At 44.8% G+C, this 20,819-nt stretch overlaps 1 protein-coding gene across 1 annotated transcript in view; it reads left to right on the top strand.

Moving 5' to 3' along the window:
* The window catches only part of FAM20C (FAM20C golgi associated secretory pathway kinase), a 98,457-nt gene extending 77,869 nt beyond the window's left edge, over positions 1-20,588 (top strand). Inside the window, exons 4-10 of the mRNA XM_081839753.1 lie at positions 4,855-4,947; positions 7,639-7,754; positions 12,067-12,247; positions 14,750-14,859; positions 15,535-15,616; positions 16,588-16,647; positions 20,190-20,588. Coding sequence (XP_081695879.1) covers positions 4,855-4,947; positions 7,639-7,754; positions 12,067-12,247; positions 14,750-14,859; positions 15,535-15,616; positions 16,588-16,647; positions 20,190-20,442 — 895 coding nt within the window. The 3' untranslated portion in view covers positions 20,443-20,588. The remainder of the gene's footprint in view (positions 1-4,854; positions 4,948-7,638; positions 7,755-12,066; positions 12,248-14,749; positions 14,860-15,534; positions 15,617-16,587; positions 16,648-20,189) is intronic.
* The last annotated feature ends 231 nt before the right edge of the window (positions 20,589-20,819 follow it).

Genomic DNA, 20,819 nt, shown 5'->3' with positions numbered 1-20,819 from the left:
AAGAGAACACGTGAAATTGCTTTGGCGTCACAACTAAGAGCAAACAATAAAATTGCAATCCAACAATGGGCAGGCCAGAAAGTGAGTCAGAAAGGTGTCAGTGGAAGCTCCAGGCAGGCCTCACTGGGGAGGGCGTTCCACAAATGGGGAGCCACAACTGAAAAGGCCCTGTCTCCTGTCATCCTCCTCTGAGCCTCCCTCACAGGAGGGATTCTGTTGCATATGCAAAAGCAGGACCAACTCTAGAAAATGTAAGAGAGTGATATGCAAGGGGGGAAATTATAGAATGTATATATAATTCTGTTTTCTATTATATACATGGTGGAAGGGATGGTGGAAGGTCACAAGTTAGCTGGGGCTATCTTAGTGCATTAACTTCCATGTGACTCCTCTGAATTTATGTATATTGTATTCTTAAATACAATATACATAAAAATGCAAAATTAAGGCACAGGTGGCAGTGGGTTGCGGGGTTGTCAAGATTAGTAATAGCCATCTATATTGTTGCTTGGAGCTGTGGGCAGTTAATAGAAAAGTAACATTTCCAAGAGTATATTATTCCAGCAGTGCTGTAATGACCACTCCCCATGTCCGAGAGGCAGCAGCAATGAACAATTAATGTTTTCAGTAGATAGCTCTGCTTTCATGATAGAAGAGTTTGGATTTGATATCCCGCTTTATCACTACCCGAAGGAGTCTCAAAGCAGCTAACATTCTCCTTTCCCTTCCTCCCCCACAACAAACACTCTGTGAGGTGAGTGGGGCTGAGAGACTTCAAAAAAGTGTGACTAGCCCAAAGTCACCCAGCAGCTGCATGTGGAGGAGCGGAGATGCGAACCCGGTTCCCCAGATTACAAATCTACTACTCTTAACCACTACACCACACTGGCTCTTTGTTGGGTATACTTGGACGCGGGTGGCGATGTGGTCTAAACCACTGAGTCTCTTGGGTTTGCCAATCAGAAGGTCGGCAGTTTGAATCTCTGCGATAGGGTAAACTCCCATTGCTTTGTCCCAGCTCTTGCCAACCTAGCAGTTTGAATGCACGCCTGCAAGTAGATAAATAGGTACCACTGTGGTGGGAAGGTGAATGGCATTTCCGTGTGCTCTGGTTTCCATCACAGAGTTCTGTTGCGCCAGAAACGGTTTAGTCATGCTGGCCACATGCCCTGGAAAGCTGTCTGTGGACAAACGCCAGCACCCTCTGCCTAAAAGTGAGATGAGCGCCGCAACCCCATAGTCACCTTTGACTGGTCTTAATGTTCCTTTACCTTTACCTATAGTTGGAGATATCACCAGAGGCCCTGTGGAACCCCTTGAGATCCTTCCCAGCACCTTCTCCCTGCTGGGCTTTTGCTCTACTAGAACTCTGCATCTCTCCCCAGTTCTTCCTTATCTGGCCCCACTCCAGAAAGGAGAAATGTCCCGCTTGTCTAGCTGCAAACCTGTCTCTCCATCAGCAAGCCCCACAGCTGCCCTAGGTGGCTCCTGGTGGCCCGTTGCAGTCTGTATGCAAGTGGAGCCCACAACAGCCCCTCCTGTTGGTTTTGGCCCATGGACCCAAAAAAGTTAGCTACCGCTGGCTTGGCCATTTCTCCAGCCACATTGGCAATACTTCAGCTTCGTAGAGACTCCATGTGGAAGGGGCCTGAACATGACATAGAGCATCTTCACCTGGGCACCCACAGGCAGTGGGGCGGTGCTTCAGGGCACACTAATTCTAGGAGTGGGATGAATCATAGAATCATAGAAGAGTTGGAAGAGACCACAAGGGCCATCGAGTCCAACCCCCTGCCAAGCAGGAAACACTATCAGAGCACTCCTGACATATGGTTGTCAAGCCTCTGCTTAAAGACCTCCAAAGAAGGAGACTCCACCACACTCCTTGGCAGCAAATTCCACTGTCAAACAGCTCTTACTGTCAGGAAGTTCTTCCTAATGTTTAGGTGGAATCTTCTTTCTTGTAGTTTGGAACCATTGCTCCGTGTCCGCTTCTCTGGAGCAGCAGAAAACAACCTTTCTCCCTCCTCTATGTGGCATCCTTTTATATATTTGAACATGGCTATCATATCACCCCTTAACCTCCTCTTCTCCATGCGAAACATGCCCAGCTCCCTTAGCCGTTCCTCATAAGGCATCGTTTCCAGGCCTTTGACCATTTTGGTTGCCCTCCTCTGGACACGTTCCAGTTCGTCAGTGTCCTTCTTGAACTGTGGTGCCCAGAACTGGACACAGTACTCCAGGTGAGGTCTGACCAGAGCAGAATACAGTGACACTATTACTTCCCTTGATCTAGATGCTATACTCCTATTGATGCAGCCCAGAATTGCATTGGCTTTTTTAGCTGCCGCGTCACACTGTTGGCTCATGTCAAGTTTGTGGTCAACCAAGACTCCTAGATCCTTTTCACATGTACTGCTCTCAAGCCAGGTGTCACCCATCTTGTATTTGTGCCTCTCATTTTTTTTGCCCAAGTGCAATACTTTACATTTCTCCCTGTTAAAATTCATCTTGTTTGTTTTGGCCCAGTTCTCTAATCTGTCAAGGTCATTTTGAAGTGTGATCCTGTCCTCTGGGGTGTTAGCCTGCACCGAGCCACACACCCCTCTTCGAATGCACATAAGGTTTTGATTTTAAGCAAATCATAATAATAATAGTCATTCTGGATCGATCCTGCCCCCAAATGCATCCGAGATGAAGGAACTACAGGTTCTTACAATGCATCCTTCTCTTGAGCTTGTTAATATGCAGGAGAGCACGGCACATGCCAAGTGACTATAAATGCGGAGATGGAGAGAACATTGGTGGAGCTCAGATGTAAAACGGAACTGTCATGTTTTACAGCGGAAGCAGTGCAGCAGCCAAAGTTGAAAGAGAAGCACAATGACTTTTGGAAATGTTATAATTGGGATTCACAAGGGTCTAATAAAGCAACCATCTTTTCTGCTGCTCTCCTTAGATGTTGTTCGACATCTAAGTGTTTGTGTGTTGAGAAGGGACGGTTTGTGGGGGAAAACTTTCCCATACACATGCGTTGCTTGGAAGCTGGAATTTCCTCATAATTAGGGCTTGTTTGCACAGTTGTAGATGTGAGAATGTTGTACAATGCAGTTACATGGCACATATGACGTAACTTAAGTTGCAGCTCCATCAGCAGTATGAGGGTGGTAATATTAAACTACCTTGCATGGCTAATGTAAGATTACTGAAATAATGTGTTCAAAGCCATTCTGAATTAGGAATGAATGGGACCGTCTACTTCCAGCCCCATTTTCCATGTGTTGATTCTTAAGTCTATTCCACATTTTTTCCCACTTTGAGCAGGGACCCTGTTTCATGTGTTTGAGTCTTCTAGGTTATCTTTCGTTTTTGATGTTTTAATTTTTATTTTTTTAGACTGAGCACCACTTAGAGATTTTTTAAATATTAACTGGTTTTTATTTAATGCTTTTAAATAAATAAAAAAATAATTTGCAGCATTTTAATATAAATTGCACAGAAATTCAGATTTAAGTAGTATCTCATCTCAAAATACACAGCAATTCCATTTTAGCTTAGTATATGCATTTCTATATGTATTTTAGCCCAAGATCCATATTTCGTAACAGCTTTTGAGCTGAGAATTTTATAGGAAGCCTGCAACTTATGTGCATTAACTTGTGTGCATTCAAATTTTTGCTTGTGGCAAAAAATATACATCAAAAACCGGAAGTGAGTGTTTTTGGTTTTCGAATGTTCTTTTGGAAGCCAAACTTCCAATGGGGCTTCTGCAGCTTCCGATTGGCTGCAGGAGCTTCCTGCAGCCAATCAGAAGCCGTGCTTTGGTTTCTGAATGTTTCAGAAGTTGAACGGACTTCTAGAACGGATTCCATTCGACTTCTGAGGTACAACTGTATATGCAATTTTGGCTCTAGGCACGATCCCCAGAATGTAACCCTTGTGTAAGTTGTGAGCTTACTGTATTGCAGATTTTGAGGAAATGCAAATGTTGAAGGCGAAATGTTTGCCATCCCTCAGATTAGGCCCCATCTGCACTCTACATTTAAAGCAGTAGCTTGCCACTTTAAACAGTCACTTATCCAGGCTCCCAGGTTAAAGACCCATCTGGTCTTTACATTGAAAGCACTATGGCCATGGCTTCTTCCAAAGAATCCTGGGGGCTGTAGTTTCTAAAGGGTGCCGAGAACCCTATTAGGAGACCCCTATTCCCTTCACAGAGCTACAATTCCCAGAGTTCCATAGAAAGAGAGATTGGTTGTTAAATCACTCCAAGAACAGTAGCTCTGTGAGAGGGATAGGGGTCTCCTAATAGGGTTCTCAGCACCTTTTAGAAACTACAGCTCCCAGGATTCTTTGGGAGAAGCCATGGCCATAGTGCTTTCAATGTAAAGACCAGATGGGTTTTTAACCTGGGAGCCTGGATAAGGTAAGTTTGCACCAGCAGTCACAGGAATCATGTACTGTTATGTACTGAAGTTCTCACCCTGGGCCAGCAGCGGGATACTGTAGATAGTTTTCACTCAGGTCCACTTATGCAAATAAGGAATTGAAAGTGACGTTCAGTGATTGGATAGTTACAGAAAGTTGTTACTGTTGCTTTGTAGGTGAGCTCTATATAAGCAGGTTGGCTGAACCCTTCAGCTCAGTTCTGTTCTGGGCCTGTGAATAAACAAGAGCTGTTGAAGAATCGCTGTGTCATCTGATATGTTCACCCACAACTTAACATGTACCTCAGGCATCCCTACTTAAAAGGCTCCAAGGGTGTCTCATCAGGGAACCCACCACAGAGACTTACTAACCCTTTTTTTTGCTTAGCCTCAAGTGTGCAATCTTCTCCTGTCTTTCTTTTTACAGGCAAACGAGGGAGCAAGAAACTCCCCCAGACTTTTTCTATTTCTCGGACTACGAGCGGCACAATGCGGAAATTGCAGCATTTCACCTGGACAGGTAAGGAGCATGGAGCAATAAAAAGAAAAAAATGACTGGGAATTACCTACTGAATATATATATATATATATATATTTAAAAAACCCTTGTGAAGTCTGACTCGGTGAACTGTGTTCCTGCTCAGTCCACTGTCTGAGGTGTTAACAGCTATTGCAGGGATAAGCAACTCCGGCCCTCCAGATGTCTGGGACTACAATTCCCATCATCCCTGACCACTGGTCCTGTTAGCTAGGGATGATGGGAATTGTAGTCCCAAACATCTTGAGGGCCAGAGTTTGCCTATGCCTGAGCTGTTGGGTAACTTCAAGCCCCCGTCTGCTCTCTTTCCTTTTCTTTGAGAGCCAATGTGGTGTAGTGCTTAGAGTGCTGGATTAGAACTTGGGTGACGAGGGTTCGAATCCCCACTGGGCCATGAAGCTCGTTGGGGGGGCAGTGCCATATTTACATATAAACTAAACAAGCTATAGCTTAGGGCCTCACTCTCTTGGGGGGCCCAAAAAAAAGTAAAGGAAAAAAACCTGGATGTACACTTCCAAAATATAAGATAAAAAACAAATAAACAACAACAACAACAACCTTTTTATTCGACCGTCAGTCAGAAAAAAAATACAAATACATTTGTCAATACACAGTTAAAACATCCAGGAAGATTTTAGAGCTTAGCCAACACTAAAAGGGCTAAACAGATAGCCCCAAATAAAGTAAAACCTACATACAGCAACAGTGTTTTGTGTTGTGTAGGCTCCTGTTTGTTACGTGCAAATGGCTTTAGATACCTATTAGGTCCGTAAATTATCATATAGCATATATTCAACACGAAAAACAGCGACAATTTGTTGTTGACAAAAGGACAGCTGGACATATAAAGGGCCCCATTACCTTCAGTAGCTTAGGGCCTCATCAAACCTAAATTCTGCCCTGGGAGGGGGGCAGTCAGTGCCTCTCAGCTTAACCGCCCTCACAGGGTTGCTGTGGGGATTACCTGAGGAGGGGAGGAACCATGTCCACTACCTTGAGCTCCATGGAGAAAAGGAGTGGGGTATAAATTAAATAAATAAATAAGACGGGCCAGGCAGGCTTTCAAACAGATGACACATTCAGACAGAGTACTGCCCATTGTAAAGTAGGGCACCTCACCCTTGCTGAGGTCTATAAACAACACAAGCAAAAAGGCTGCCTTTGAATTCAGTAGTATGTACAATAAATGAGGGGCAGGGAATTTGTTTAATTCACATATTCATGGAAACCTATCTATTTTACATTTCCCAAGCAGTCCGCAAACCAGAGCATAGCAATCCTTCAAAACACTTCTCTGAATGTTGGCGTTCTGTGCTCCAAACGAGCAAACAAAATGTGTTTAAAAAGCACACATATTTTTTGGGGGGGGTGTGCCCAAAAGTGTGTGTATTTGGGATAGTGATACAGTGGTACCTTGGTTCTCAAACTTAATCCATTCCAGAAGTCCGTTCCAAAACCAAAGCGTTTCGAAACCAAGGCGCTCTTTCCCATAGAAAGGAATGCAAAATGGATTAATCCGTTCCAGACTTTTAAAAACAACCCCTAAAACAGCAATTTAACATGAATTTTACTATCTAACGAGACCATTGATCCATAAAATGAAAGCAAGAAACAATGTACTGCAGTCACACAATCAATTGATCAATCAGTAGCTGAACTGGGTTCCACACAGTCACAAAAACAAAAACGCAAAATAAATAGCAAAAACAGACTGACCTCAGCTTAACACTCAGAATGGAAGTGTGGCACTCGTGGGTCTTAGGACCAACAAAGAGGACTACCAACATAGTTGGCAGAGAGGGACTGACAGAGAATCAGACGCCTCGGACGTGAGGAATCCGGGCTAAGAACTATTTTTTGTTTGTTTTTTCTAGACATTTGTCTGGGAAGGGACAGAAACCGGGGCGGGGGGGGGGGGGAGAGAATAGAACTATAAAATGTTTTGTCTTGTTTTACTTGGTCAATGTGACCTATAATTAATATAATAAAGGGAAAATTTGTGGAGGGGAAGTTAGATCGACCTTAAAAAAAAAGAAATTAATGATTATAAGAGAATTGGATAAGTTGAATATAGATAAACAAAAAGAATTTAATTTTTAAAAACAATATGAATATCTTTAAGAGGTTAGGTAAGAACTTGCTGAATTAATTTTGGAACTGGGATGTAAGAGGAGGGGGTGGGGGGAAGTCAATGAAAGTGGGTAAAGAAAATTAGGGTATGTAATTGTATTTGTGTGTTTGTGTGTTCTTGTCTTTGTGTGTGTGTTTGTTGTTATAAAATGTAAAAACCCAATAAAAATTATTTAAAAAAAAAAAAGGAAGTGTGGCACTCAAAACGGAAGCGTGACACTCAAAATGGAGTATATTTGGCTTCTGGAAAAAGTTCACAAACCAGAACACTTACTTCCGGGTTTGCAGTGTTTGGGTTCCAAGTTGTTCGAGTACCAAGGCGTTTGAGAACCAAGGGACCACTGTATACCAAAAATGCACTACATATGGGGAAATGGCTTGCAAAAGTGCATCTATTAAAAGAGCTGCCTGCCCAAACACCTAGAACTTTTCATGCAGACTGGTACAGAAGTGGGTCAAACAGATTTCAAGACAGGAAAAATGAGAAACTGAAATGGTCATTTCAATGCCATACTCTCTCTCTCTCCCCCCCCCCCCACTCAGAATCCTGGATTTCCGGCGTGTCCCACCAGTCGCAGGCAGATTAGTTAACATGACAAGAGAAATAAGGGATGTTACACGTGACAAGAAACTATGGAGGACGTTTTTCATCTCACCAGGTATGTACTTCCGTTCTGAAATGTAATTCACTTTCTTATTAAAAAATCTTTATGACAATATATTCCAGAGGGCTTTGCAGCAATACAGCAAGTAAAATTACAAACTGGATAATGCAATCAACCATCTAGCAGCACAGATAAAAACTACACTATTTAAAATAAGCTTTTTTTTGCCTGACATAGAAAATAAAGCAAGGTTGGCGCCAATCGAGCCTCTCAGGGGAGGGCATGTTTTTCTTACTGCCATAAAAACAGACCTTATTTTAACATGGCGAAGGTCAGGTTGATGGTTCCCACCAAGTCCTGCATCTTTTAGAAGAGGGAAACCGAATCTTCGGCCTTCCAGATATAGTGGACTACAACGCAAATACATCTTTCTGCCCAGACTGTGATGGCCTGAGACTCAGGCTCGGAATCAGAGCCAGAGGAGTCTCAGTCTGCACCAGATCCTTTGCCTTAGGCGGCGTCTGAACCTAGTGTGGGACTTGATTCTGAAGAGCCCCAGTCTGCGCAGGTTCCCCTGCAACAAGCACCAGCTGGGCCGAGTCAGGGGCCTGAGCCTGCCCTGGCTCCGGATGCAGGGATTACCTCATTGCCTTCAATTGGGCAATCACTTACAGCTGCTCCACTACCAGTTGGGTCAGGAGAGGCTGAGGCGGCCTCTGGGTCTAGTAACCCACCGACATCTCCCGAGCTGCAGAGACTAAGGTCTGAGAGAAGGAGAGACCTGAGTACTCGCAGGAGGAGTGCTTGCCTTCGGGCGAGACAGGGAGGTGAGTCACTGGGGGATCAGGACCAGCCGTTACCCCGACAGAAATAAAAGGCTGCTGGACTCCGCCCCAGCATTGCTGTTTGCCAGAACCTGCCTGTGATCCTGTGCCTGACCTTGCCTGGTTTCAAGCCTCGTGTCCTGCCTTGGTCCTGTTGTACTGACTCCTTGCAGAACCCTTGGATTCGGGACCAGACCTGGACCATGTTACTCGGGTTACCCCCAGGCCCAGCACATGGGCCCTTGGCCTGATCCTGCAGACTCTTCTTATGTTTCATGCAGGATGGTGTTTATGGCTCTCCGTTTCCTGCAGGGTCCAAACCATTTGTGCCCATCCTGTTCCCTGAATCACTGCCTTTTGATGCCAGCGTTCCATACTCTGCTTATACTGAGGCTTAGTGAACTTCAGCATTTGTAGAGAAAGACCCCTGGTGACATTTTGTTAATAACAGCTGACTGGCAAAGAAAAGGGTCGAGGGGAGCTAGATCACCTCCACGTAAATATTTCAAGCGATTTGCAGATATTTAAAATTCTTAACTGGACTCCTCTCACTAACAAAAATAGACAGAGGCTGCACCGTTCTATGAACGTCTAGAATTATATAAGGATCGTAAGGAGACGGTTATCTTAGCTGGCAGCCTGAACAGTGAGTTCCTGGGCTTCTGTTGTTTTTTAAGTTCCCAAGTTGCCTTTGCAGTTTTACTTCTGGAAATTACTCAGGTTGTTCCTTAGGCTTCAATATATAACCAGGGTTGTTATAATAATGACAGTTCTTTTGCAACCTTTGCTGAAGCCTGGTGGTAAGGATAAGGAAGAAATTTTATCGAGTTGCATTTAAAGGCAAACCTATTGAATTCCAAAACAATGCATGAACTGGAGCACCCAGCAGGATGAAAACCCACCTATTCCAGCTGATTGACAGGTGGACTCCATTTGTGGAAGATGACCTCATGCATCAAACTAGATCCCCATACCAGCTAGAAGTTCCCTTATGGGCCTGAAGCTGCCCCATAGGCAAGCGGTTCCTCATCCTCATCTCTTAAACGCACAGAAACACACGCATAGCTGTTTTGGAGTTTCTACAGGGTGTTTGGGGCTGAAAAATGGCCATCACGGTTTTGTTCAAGAATTACTCTCCATCGAAGGCACCAGCCTTTTGTTTGAAGAAACCTGCCTGAAAGTGGCGGGGGGGGGGGGGAGGCGGGAAGTCGATAACACAATGCTACGTTTGGAAAGAAAAAGAGGACTGGAGCACTTTAGACTAAATGTGAGGAATGGAAATAGGTCAGTAATTATTTAAATGCACTGATACGTCCTTTTGCAGTTGGGCCGACTGCTATAACTCCAGGCCTTGGACGAATGAGTGGTAATTTAGCAGCAAAAAGAGGCATATTAACAATGTCTGCCATAGTTTCCAGAGTAATGGAAGTGGCAGTTTACCAAAATCAATGTTACATAGTTAGTAAGTGCTGGGGCTTTTGTTCATGTTAACCAATCACAGGGGATTATGGATTTCCACCCCAGTATCCCCCCTCCCTCCAAGTAAGCAAACAATAGCATATCTGCTCCTGTTACCCAGGAGAGATAGATTAAGATCTCTCTGTGTTTCCTTTGAATGTGTGCTAGATAAGTATCGCTCTCCAGGATTTTGAACGTGCAGAAGGATAAATGACTAACTGTGCAAACCATATTTCTAACCCTACCAAGACACAGTGGACTCTCTCCACAGATTACACAGCAGGAGGCCAAGGGTTTTCTCCCAGCTACCCAACGGGGCACCACAGCCTGTGGCAAGCCTAAAATATGACTGCCTGAGGCAAAATATAAGATGACGCCTCCCTCTCCATTCTGCAAGATAAAGTGGATAGAGAAAAGCTTTTTTTCTTCCTCTCCCATTAAGAGTAGAACTGAAGGGCATGCAATGAAGCTGTATGTTCGAAGAATCGGGACAGATAAATGAAAGTTGGAACTACCTGCCACTGGAGGCAATGATGGTCACCAACTTGGATGGCTTTAAAAGAGGAGGAGACAAATTCCAGGAGGAGAGGGCTATCGATGGTACTGTCATGGAATGGCTAGATGCAGAGGACTGGTGGGAGGCTACAGTTGGGGAACCCCCAAGGGAAGAAGGCCCAGAGCCTGGGGATTGGTGGTGGGATGACAATGAGTGGCCAGACGGAGAAGAGGGAGCAGACTAGGAAGAGGAGGTGTTGGAAGCTGAAGAGGCAACGGGGTTTAGTGAGCATGGAGAGGCTGTGGCAGAGAGCAGTCCAGACTCAGAGGTAGGAGAGGGGGTGGGAGACACAGAGATGAGGCAGGCTGCTGAAGAAGCCAGGGAGTCTCCCCCTCCTGCTGCAGCCAGCTCATCCAGTCTCCCAGAACCCGCAGAGAAATGAAGAGAGCAGAGCAGAAAATGCAGTCTCCCAGTTGTTTGGGGAAAACCCTGCAGAAGAGGGGACTTAGGCAATTGCGGGAAAGCAGGGACCTTCAGTCCTCACAACTGCCTCATTGTGCAGGACCTACTGGAAAGAGTCGCTGGGATCACTAGGCCTGTGCTGTTTGGGTTTCTTTGAATAAAGAGTTAAATTCACGGACATTGTGTTTTTTATCGCTGACCTAGACCTGACTCCATCTCCTGAAGGTTCTTGTCATCTTGAAACTTCCACCATCAGCAACCCTTCCTCCTGGTTGCATTAGGACAGTATTCTTCAGTCTTTGTTCTCCAGACATTGCAAGACCAAACTCCAATTATCCCATAACTTTGGCTAAGCTGGCTGAGGGTGATGGGAGTTGTGGCTCAAAAGGCCAAAAGGTTGAAGAACACTCCTCCATTTTTTGGGGGGGGGCAACTGCTTTTTGGCTTTTAATCTCCCAAAATTGCTTCCTTCAGTGAGCCTTTCACCTGGGCGTTATGTAGCTTCATTCTGTAGCTGTTTGAAAATGTTTATGCAATGCATAAATGTAGCAAAATAAATAAATATATATAATTCCCTCTAATGGCAAACTCAGTCGGTGAGTGCTGATCAGGATTTGTAGCCAAAATGGGGCCACTGAAAAACATGAGGAAGTTATCGGCATGCTGAGGGAGATATTGAGGCTAGTAGAAGTAATTTTTTAAAAATATATATAGTGAGATAAAAGAAGGAAAACCTAGCTCACTGAGGACTGAGCAAGCTGAACATGAGTACTGGGGTCTTGATTGTCAGTTTGGAAAATAAAAACAAGGAAATGGGAGGTGGGTGGAATGGTATAGCCTGGAAAAGGAGCTTGGCTGGCCAACTAGCAGGAACCCTGAAGCTGAACGTTCCTCCTAGGAGCTGGAGATATGTGCTCAGTAGCCATAAAAACAGGAAAGCAGGTGGTGAACGGAATGGAGTATTCTGGAAAAGGGCACGTCTGCCTGGCTAGGAGCTGAGAATACACTGCAACATTTTGTAGCAGGTCCCACTTGTATCGGCTTAGTCATTCTGATGTGCTCTTTTAACATCAAAGACATGGAAGATGCTATCTCACCACCTCTCTCTTTCTCTCTCTCTCCTCAGCCAACAACATCTGTTTCTACGGCGAGTGCTCTTACTACTGCTCCACGGAGCATGCTCTTTGCGGGAAACCAGACCAGATCGAAGGCTCCCTCGCTGCCTTTCTGCCAGACCTGTCTTTGGCCAAAAGGAAAACCTGGAGGAATCCGTGGAGACGCTCCTACCACAAGCGCAAGAAAGCCGAGTGAGTCCTCCTCCCGTTTAGGCAAAAGGCTTCCCGGCACCCCGGCGGCTATTTTTGCTGGGCCGCTTATGAGCAGCAGGCAATTAGTTTTCCATGGTTTCATAGCCAGACTTTGATTCAAAACCTGCTGAGAATGACTGGCACATTTCCATCGGCTTCAGTTGGCTCTCTTGAGGAGAGCAAAACCATAAACCGTTCCAACCCATGTTCCCCATCTGGACACCACTTTTATTTAATTCAATTAAGTGATCTTCTTTCCCCCCCTGCCGATGTCATAGTCTCCATAGGAGAATCTGCTTGAAAAGCTTCAAAATCAAAGCTTCTGGACTCCATTGCAGCTGTACTGAATCACAAACTTAGGAAGATACCTTATACTGATTCAGATCATTGGTCCATCTACCTCTGTATTGTCTACACTGACTTGGCAGCATCTCTCCAGGGTTTCAGGCAGGGATATTTCCCAGCTTTTCCTGGAGGTGCCGGGGATTGAACCCGGGACCTTCTGCATGCAAAGCACATGTTCTACCACTGAGCTGCAGCCTTTTGCCTTGCATTCTCTAGAACTGACAAAGAATCTGCCCCCTTCTACACCAACGTGCATCTGTACCAAAACAGAGATGTGAAAGGGAGAAATCTGTGTGTCCCTGCCCCGCATTGCTTTTTCTAGGTATTCTGTTTCTTCCTCCCAGATTTCTCCCTGTGCCCCTCAGACATTCACATCTCTGTACACCTGCATTGTGGTGCAGAAGGTGTTGACCAGATGCAGCTCTAATGAGTGCAAGCTTCAGTAAATCTATATCAAACAGCTGTGTCTGTCTGGGTGAAGTGGGGCCACAAAGCTGGTGTTGGGGAAATTAGTAAACAGTTCACCTTTACTGGGGTTTCCAAGAGGAGCAACAAGAGACACAGGTTTTAAGTGAAAACTTAGGCCTTTATTAATCATAAAAAAATCAGAAATTACTACTGTCAGGCATCACCTTTATACAGTGGTACCTCTGGATACGCACACCTCTGGTTGCGTATCCTTCAGGATGTGAATGTGGCAAACCCGGAAGTATTTTTCCAGGTTTCACCATGCATGCATGCATGCGCAGAAGTGCTCTACTGTGCCGTGCACATGCGCAGAACAGGCACCTCCAGTTTCAAATTACTCGTGATCCAACTGGAGCTGTGGAACGGATCCCGTGCGCAACCAGAGGTACCACTGTATATATCCAACTACACAAGTGATTACCACTTAAACAATCAGACAGTTATCACAGCAGTTGTCTTCATCACAGTTAAACAGTTACAACACATTGTTGTCATTCTTAAACCACTCAGAGATCATTAGACCCTCCTGACTAGCTTACCCCAACCTTCTCATTTTAATATGTAAATACACATAACCATCTTTCAGCGTCTTTCTTTATTGTCCTCTAATAGATCTGTGTATTATCTGTCAGCCAATGTCTGCTGTCAGTTATCTATGTTGACATTTGGGGTCTCTTCTTGACCTAGGATTTTGTGTATTTACTTTGCTCAGCCAACCTCCTAGCGTTTAGTTCTTCATGTCACATCTTCCCCGGTCATATTCTATCCCTTCCAGTTGGGGTAGGAACTATAAAAGAACCCAAGGTTGCCCATACGTCTCCTTAAAAGCAGCCTGTTTGTTAGTAAAGCTCATGCACAGATTTCAGACTGCAAAGTTCTGAATGCACAAAATGAATTTGGAGATGAAATAAAATAGGGACATTCTCCTACGCTACCTTACCAGCAGGTGGGTCGCTTGCTTACCTGGAGCAAGGGGTGAGCAGGAAGGTCAGTGTGGAGGAAAAACAGGAGCAGGAGTGCTGGATTGGATCCTCCTTCCATTGTGTTTGCACCATGCTGACCTCCTCATCACCTCATCTGTCTCCCAGAAAGCAACAGCCTTCTGCCTGCTGGGAACCCAGTATAGTGACTCTGCCCCACCCAGGGAGCTGATTCTGGTACCGAATGCCCGAACCATCTTATATGTAATTGGAAGTGATGTTTTAGTTTCCTGGCTATTTATAGAATAAATAGGCAAATGCCATCCTGTCAAAAGTACATCTGTCTTCCTTTGACCTTTCATTACTTGAAGTCTGTGAGATGATCTTTCCAATATAACTATTTGCCAAACCCTAAAGTACCAATACTGTAGATTCTTGAACTTAATTCTCCTGCCTCAGTATTTAGCTATTGTCGCTCTCGCTGTGAAAAGATGACTAATCAGTTCCTTCTCCTTCAGATCTTGCTAAATAAATAATTCTAAAACTGTTCCCTACACCACACTAGCTGTCAGCTTCTTGTAAGGGTGACTGTAATACACACACAAAGAGAGGGAGAGAAATAAAACTGGGACGCATGCCAGAAAGCCCTGAAGATTTTCTCCTGTTTATTTTGAACTCAAGGAGAAAGCTCCTGCTGACTTTAATATTGAAAAGATAAGAGCGGTGTGTTTTTCCATCTACATTCTCCTAACGCTGTTGCTTTTCCCAGGTGGGAAGTTGACCCGGACTATTGCGAAGAGGTCAAGCAAACACCGCCCTATGACAGGGGGACCAGAGTGCTGGATATAATGGACATGACCATTTTTGATTTCCTCATGGGTAGGTATCCTAGATCTTGAAATAAAAATGGCACCGTGTGAATCCCAACTCAGTTCTGCACATGTTAGCAGGCCTTTCAGACGGATGGAGGAAAAAATCATTTCATTTTTAAGCAAACACACACACACACACACACACACACGCGCGTGCGCACGCACATACACAGCCTGCACTGATACATAGATTGGCATGTAATTATTCTTCTGATGTGCGGCCCCCTCAGTCATGGGGCGACGGGCTTGCTGTGGAGGGAATCGTGCTCCATTTGGAGGAAGCGGCTCAAATGCAAAGTGCTTTCTCAGCAGAGGGGGAAATGTTCCTTTTCGACTCCTGAAGTAGCCTTTCCCCCTCTTCAGAGATGATCTTCCATAAATCATAGAATAGAATTATGGACTTGGAAGGGAGCCCACCAGACTGGTGTTTGCACACAACCTCCTCTCAACTGTGAAAGGTGCCAATCACCTGATATTATTATGGTGTCTTGTGATTGACAGGTGGGTATTCCTGTGGGGGGCAGCGGAGTTAGGGATCCATTACCTATCCATGGTTTACTGTCATGTGTGAACGCAACCAAAGTTTGATGGAAATATGTGCTGTGTTGCTTTTCCGAGCCATTTAATAAGTATTTGGTGTGCATTTGTGTTTATCCCTTCTGCATTTTTTACCCCTTTATAGGCAATATGGATCGCCATCATTACGAAACCTTCGAGAAGTTTGGAAATGAGACATTTATTATCCACTTAGACAATGGAAGAGGGTAATTGCTGGTGTTTCTTTCCCTTTTAAACCAATATATTTGTTTAATTTCCCCCAACATTTTTACCCACCTCCCCTCACAGAACCATCTGACACCATCTACCCCGTGGGAAGGGTTCTGATGATTATTATTAATATTAAGTTACTTATTTGCCATGTTTTCCTTAAAAGCTGAGGCGTAAGGAGTCACAATAAATAAATAAGTCCACAAACAGTCACCTGATCATTCCTGCAGACCAGCGTATAAACTGGCCATGCCATAGATCTTGAGAAAGTTCTTGTCACTTTAAGAATTGCACAGAAGGGGAAACTCTGCTTACTACAGATTTCCCACAGCAAAAGCTGCCCTTAAAGCTACAGGGCCTTCTTAGATTTTTGCGCTGGCAAAAGGCCATAGCTCAGTGGTAGGGCATAAACTTTGTATTCAGAGCATCTGAAGGACTCATTTTCAGAAGAGGGCAACCAAGATGATAAAGGATCTGGAAACCAAGACTTACAAGGAATGCTTGGGGGTGTCAGACATGTTTAGCCCAGAGAAGAGAAGACTTAGAGCGCATGGGACAGATAGCTGTCTTCAAATATCTGAAGGGCTTTCACATGGAAGATGGAGCAAGCTTGTTTTCTGTTGCTCCAGAGGGCAGGACTCGAACCAGTGAATTCACATGATGAGAAAACAGATTCCAACTAAACATCAGGAAGAACTTTCTGAGGGCAAGGACTGTTTGATTCCCTCAGAAGGTGGCCAACTCTTCTTCCTCACAGGCTTTTAAAACACACCTTGATGTTATGCCCACAGAAGTGGTAGCTTATTCCAGCCACCCACCACCGGGGGCATCATTGGAAAGAGGTGCAGTTTTCCAGACGCAGCACTGCACGCCTACATTTATCCTGGTTAAACAAACTCCATTGCAAAACTGATGCCTCAAGATGCTCTCCTGACGCCCTCTTCTCTTGTTTCTGCCTCTGTGATAGGTTTGGAAAATATTCCCACGACGAGCTATCCATCTTGGTGCCTTTAAATCAGTGCTGCAGGTATGCCTTCCCTTGTCAGTCGTGAGCCCAGTGGCGGCCTCATGGGGAATGATTTACGGGGGTGGGCGATGTCTCAAGAAACACTAAGTGTTTTGAGGATTGGTCTGTAGTGGTGTCAGTTCTCTGAGGCACTGAAGAAACAACTGGACCTCCCCGAACAGCTGGGAGTAATAGAGGCATGAACACGTGCCCAAAAGCCATTTTAATTTCACCAGGGGAAAGTAGTTGTTGTTATTTATTAAATTTATATACAGTGCTACCTCAGGTCAAGAACTTAATTCATTCTAGAGGTTCGTTCTTAACCTGAAACTGTTCTTAACTTGAGGTACCACTTTAGCTAATGGGGCCTCCCGCTGCCATGCAATTTCTGTTCTCATCCTGAGGTTCTTAACCCGAGGTACTATTTCTGGGTTAGCAGAGTGTGTAACCTGAAGCGTCAGTAACCCAAGGTACCACTGTACTGCCCTTTATCCACAGATCTCTCTTTTTTTTAAAAAAAATAAAAATCATTATTAAACATTCAACATTAACTTACACAACAATACACAATAGTACAATATATACAAAGGTTAAACCACAGAGCCTAGGACTTGCCAATCAGAAGGTCGGCAGTTCAAATTCCTGTGACGGGGTGAGCTCCTGTTGTTCGGTCCCTGCTCCTGCCAACCTAGCAGTTTGAAAGCACGTCAAAGTGCAAGTAGATAAATAGGTACCGCTCCGGCGGGAAGGTAAATGGCGTTTCCGTGCGCTGCTCTGGTTCGCCAGAAGCGGCTTAGTCATGCTGGCCACATGACCCGGAAGCTGTACCTTGGCTCCCTCGGCCAATAAAGAGAGATGAGCGCCGCAACCCCAGAGTCGGTCACGACTGGACCTAATGGTCAGGGGTCCCTTTACCCTTTACCTTTTTACATACACATACTTTACAGAAAAAGAAAAGAAGAGAAGAGACGAAAAAGAAGAAAGTAAAAGATAAAAGATGAAATAAATAAAATAAACTTCTGATTATCCACAGATCTTAGGTTGGGTCATAACATAAAAATACAAGATAAAAAAAATACATAATAGAAACAAAAACACTTAGGTAACCATCCTGTCAATGCAGCATGGTTACTTAGCACCACATCAGACGCAAGCCATTGTTTCTATGTTCCAAGTCACCCCTAGAAATATCTGCTCAGGCGTCAAGTCACTGGGTAGGCCATTCTCTCATTTTTGGCCCTCTTCTAAGGTACAAGCCTATCCTACAGGGATACTAAAATGCCCTTCAGCTGGAATAGAGATGTTGGCTCAAATAGCATGGCCAATAGTCTGTGTCGTCCAGGAACGTCTAGAGGGGCCATAGGTTCCCAACCTAGAGTTATACTGAACAGAGAAAAATTGCAAAATGGGGCCTTTGTACATCGCTCCATCAAAGCAGCAAACTTGGCATGTACCCAATGATGGAGGAGGAGTTTTCACCCACCATGGCAATCTAAACTTTGTCAGAGACTCATGGCCCAGAGAATCTGTTGCGGGGGGGGGGGGGGGGAGAAGCACATTTGTGAAAGCCCCTCTTTCTCTCTGCCCTGTAGAAACTCATATCCATTTGGTATTTTGGAGCTGTTCCAGCTCCATGCCTAGTTTATCCTCCCCTCCCTCCCTCCTTACCCTTGCAGCGTCCCCCAATTTCCATTGTGTTGTCCTTCCTGGACCAGCCGTTAGAAAACCAAGGTGATGCCTACTGAGAAATGAAACAGCCCTTTGAGATCTCGGGTTACCTGATTCTTTCTGAGGGCACAAAATGTACCTTGGATTCAGTGCATTCCAGTCCCCGGAATTAGATGACTAGTGCTTGACATTTAATTAAATCTGGCTTTTACAGAACAGAGCACAAGGGTGAGGGAGAAAGAGGGCCGTAAGCGAAGAATGTAAGAAAAACCCTGTTGGATGAAACCAAAGGTCCAGCATTTTGTTCCCACAGTGGTTAACCAGAGGCTTTCAGGAGAGCCACAAGCGGAGGCTGGAACACAAACAGCGCTTTCCTGCTGTTGCTCCTAAGCTGTTTAGTATTCAGTGGCATACAGCAAAGAGCAGGGGCTTCCAAAATGGACCACCAGTGATCTGCAAGCTTGACTCCAGTGGTCCGTGGCATGTTCACAGTAAACACCCGAATTATTTAGAAACTGCATTTTTATTGCTTCTTCCATTTCTTCTATTGCATTTCACAGCGTTGCAGCTTCAATTCTGCCGCATGCAAATTGCAACACAGCATAAGAAATAAGAGAAACCATAAAAATGCAATTAAAAAACATGTGGCATCTGACAGAGGCAGAAAAATCATTAGGGCTATCAGCAGTTCTCAGAAATGTTTGGGTGACATTGACACAGAAGCTCTGGATCCCAGACTACGCTGGTGGCTTGGTTGCTCTCCAGAGACCACAACTGCCTCCAGCTGCCACTTCAAGGCTTCTGCTGCTTTCTGGGTTCAGATCGGGATGGGGAAGCTTTGTCAGCCTCAAGCCTGTATTCATTTTGTTGAATTAATTAAACTAAATAGTTTTAATTGAATTTCAAATGAATGTGCAGCAGTTGCAAGCTACCGGTCTCTGCAGCCACAGCAGGCGCTGTGATTCTCCAGCCGCTTGACTTCACCCCTGGAGGTGCACTCCATTGTCCTTCGAGACAAACAGATGCCAACAAAACTTGCATTTTATTGTGTTGTGATCGTCCTTAGTGAGTCATACAGACCCCTATTCTGAATACAGTGGTACCTTGGTTCTCAAACTTAATCCGTTCCGGAAGTCCGTTCCAAAACCAAAGCGTTCCAAAACCAAGGCATGCTTTCTCATAGAAAGTAATGCAAAACAAATATTAATCCGTTCCAGATTTTTAAAAACAACCCCTAAAACAGCAATTTAACATGAATTTTACTATCTAACAAGACCATTGATCCATAAAATTAAAGCAATAATCAATGTACTATACTATAAAATAAATAAGACAGTATTGCAGATGATAAAAAAACTCAAATTAATTATTTCGTTAACTGCACTGATGATAGTCATTGTTATCCATTGTTATCCGCAGTCACACCATCAATTAGTAGCTGAACTGGGTTCCACACAGTCACAAAAAGAAACTAACCGAAAAAGCCTCCCAAACAAAAACGCAAATAAATAGCAAAAACAAAAGTGCCAAACTCAATACGTTCCGGAAGTCCGTTTGGCTTAGCCAAGAGACATTCAGCTTCCGAAAAACGTTCCAAAACCAGAACACTTACTTCCGGGTTTTCGACGTTTGGGAACCAAGGCATTTGAGAAGCAAGGTACCACTGTAATGTTTTTATCAGGTAGGGTGGCCTGGGGATGAGTTTATGGAACCCGTAGGGATGTGGCTTGAAAATTTTTGGGAACTGCTGCTCTAACCACTCCACCGCAATGCCTCTCTTCCCCTGCTACTGCCAGAGCCAGCAGCATGGGCAGAACTCCATGTGCCACTCACCGCGGCAAACCTTAAATGCAGTCCTTTTCCCTCACCTTCAGCTTGCCTCTTTCTTTCCTTAGAATACGGAAGTCCACCTACCTGCGGTTGCAGCTGCTAGCCAAGGAGGAATACAAGCTCAGCCACCTGATGGAAGAATCCTTGCTGATGGACAAGATTGCGCCCATCTTGTACAAGCTTCACCTGGAAGCAATGGACAGAAGGCTCCGGATAGTCCTCAAGGCTGTCAGTGACTGTATAGAGAAAGATGGCTACAGTAACGTCGTCGAAAATGACTTTGTCTCCGATGTGAACACGATGGCTACCAAGAGGTAGTGGAGATCACAGGACCACCTTTTTATTGGTTCCGTGAAAGAAAGAACTGGAGCCGGGGAGGGAGGAACAGTCTTGCGAGGGACTGTGTATGCCGCTGTGTGAATTCAGTGAATTCAGAAATTGCGATAATAACCATTCTCAAAGTAGCTAAGGCGTTGACTCTGCAGAGGATTTAGCTCTGGGGCTCGGGCGCAACCAGATGGACCAATTTGGATGCCCCTTGGGGAATCTACAAGTTTTTGGCAGATGCGGCCTCCCAGTTGCCACGGCCTCCATGCAGTCCTGCTTCCCTTCAGCCCTAAATTATTTCTTCCCGTTGCCCGTGGCGGCGCAAGGGTTACAACCTTGTGGGCGGAGCTTCTGGCAAGCCCTGCCTT

The sequence above is a fragment of the Podarcis erhardii genome (assembly GCF_964252035.2).
Source record: "Podarcis erhardii genome assembly, chromosome: 14".
Classification (NCBI taxonomy): Eukaryota; Metazoa; Chordata; class Lepidosauria; order Squamata; family Lacertidae; genus Podarcis; species Podarcis erhardii.
Note: the sequence above shows the minus strand (reverse complement) of the source record. Positions and strands in the feature narration are given on the sequence as shown.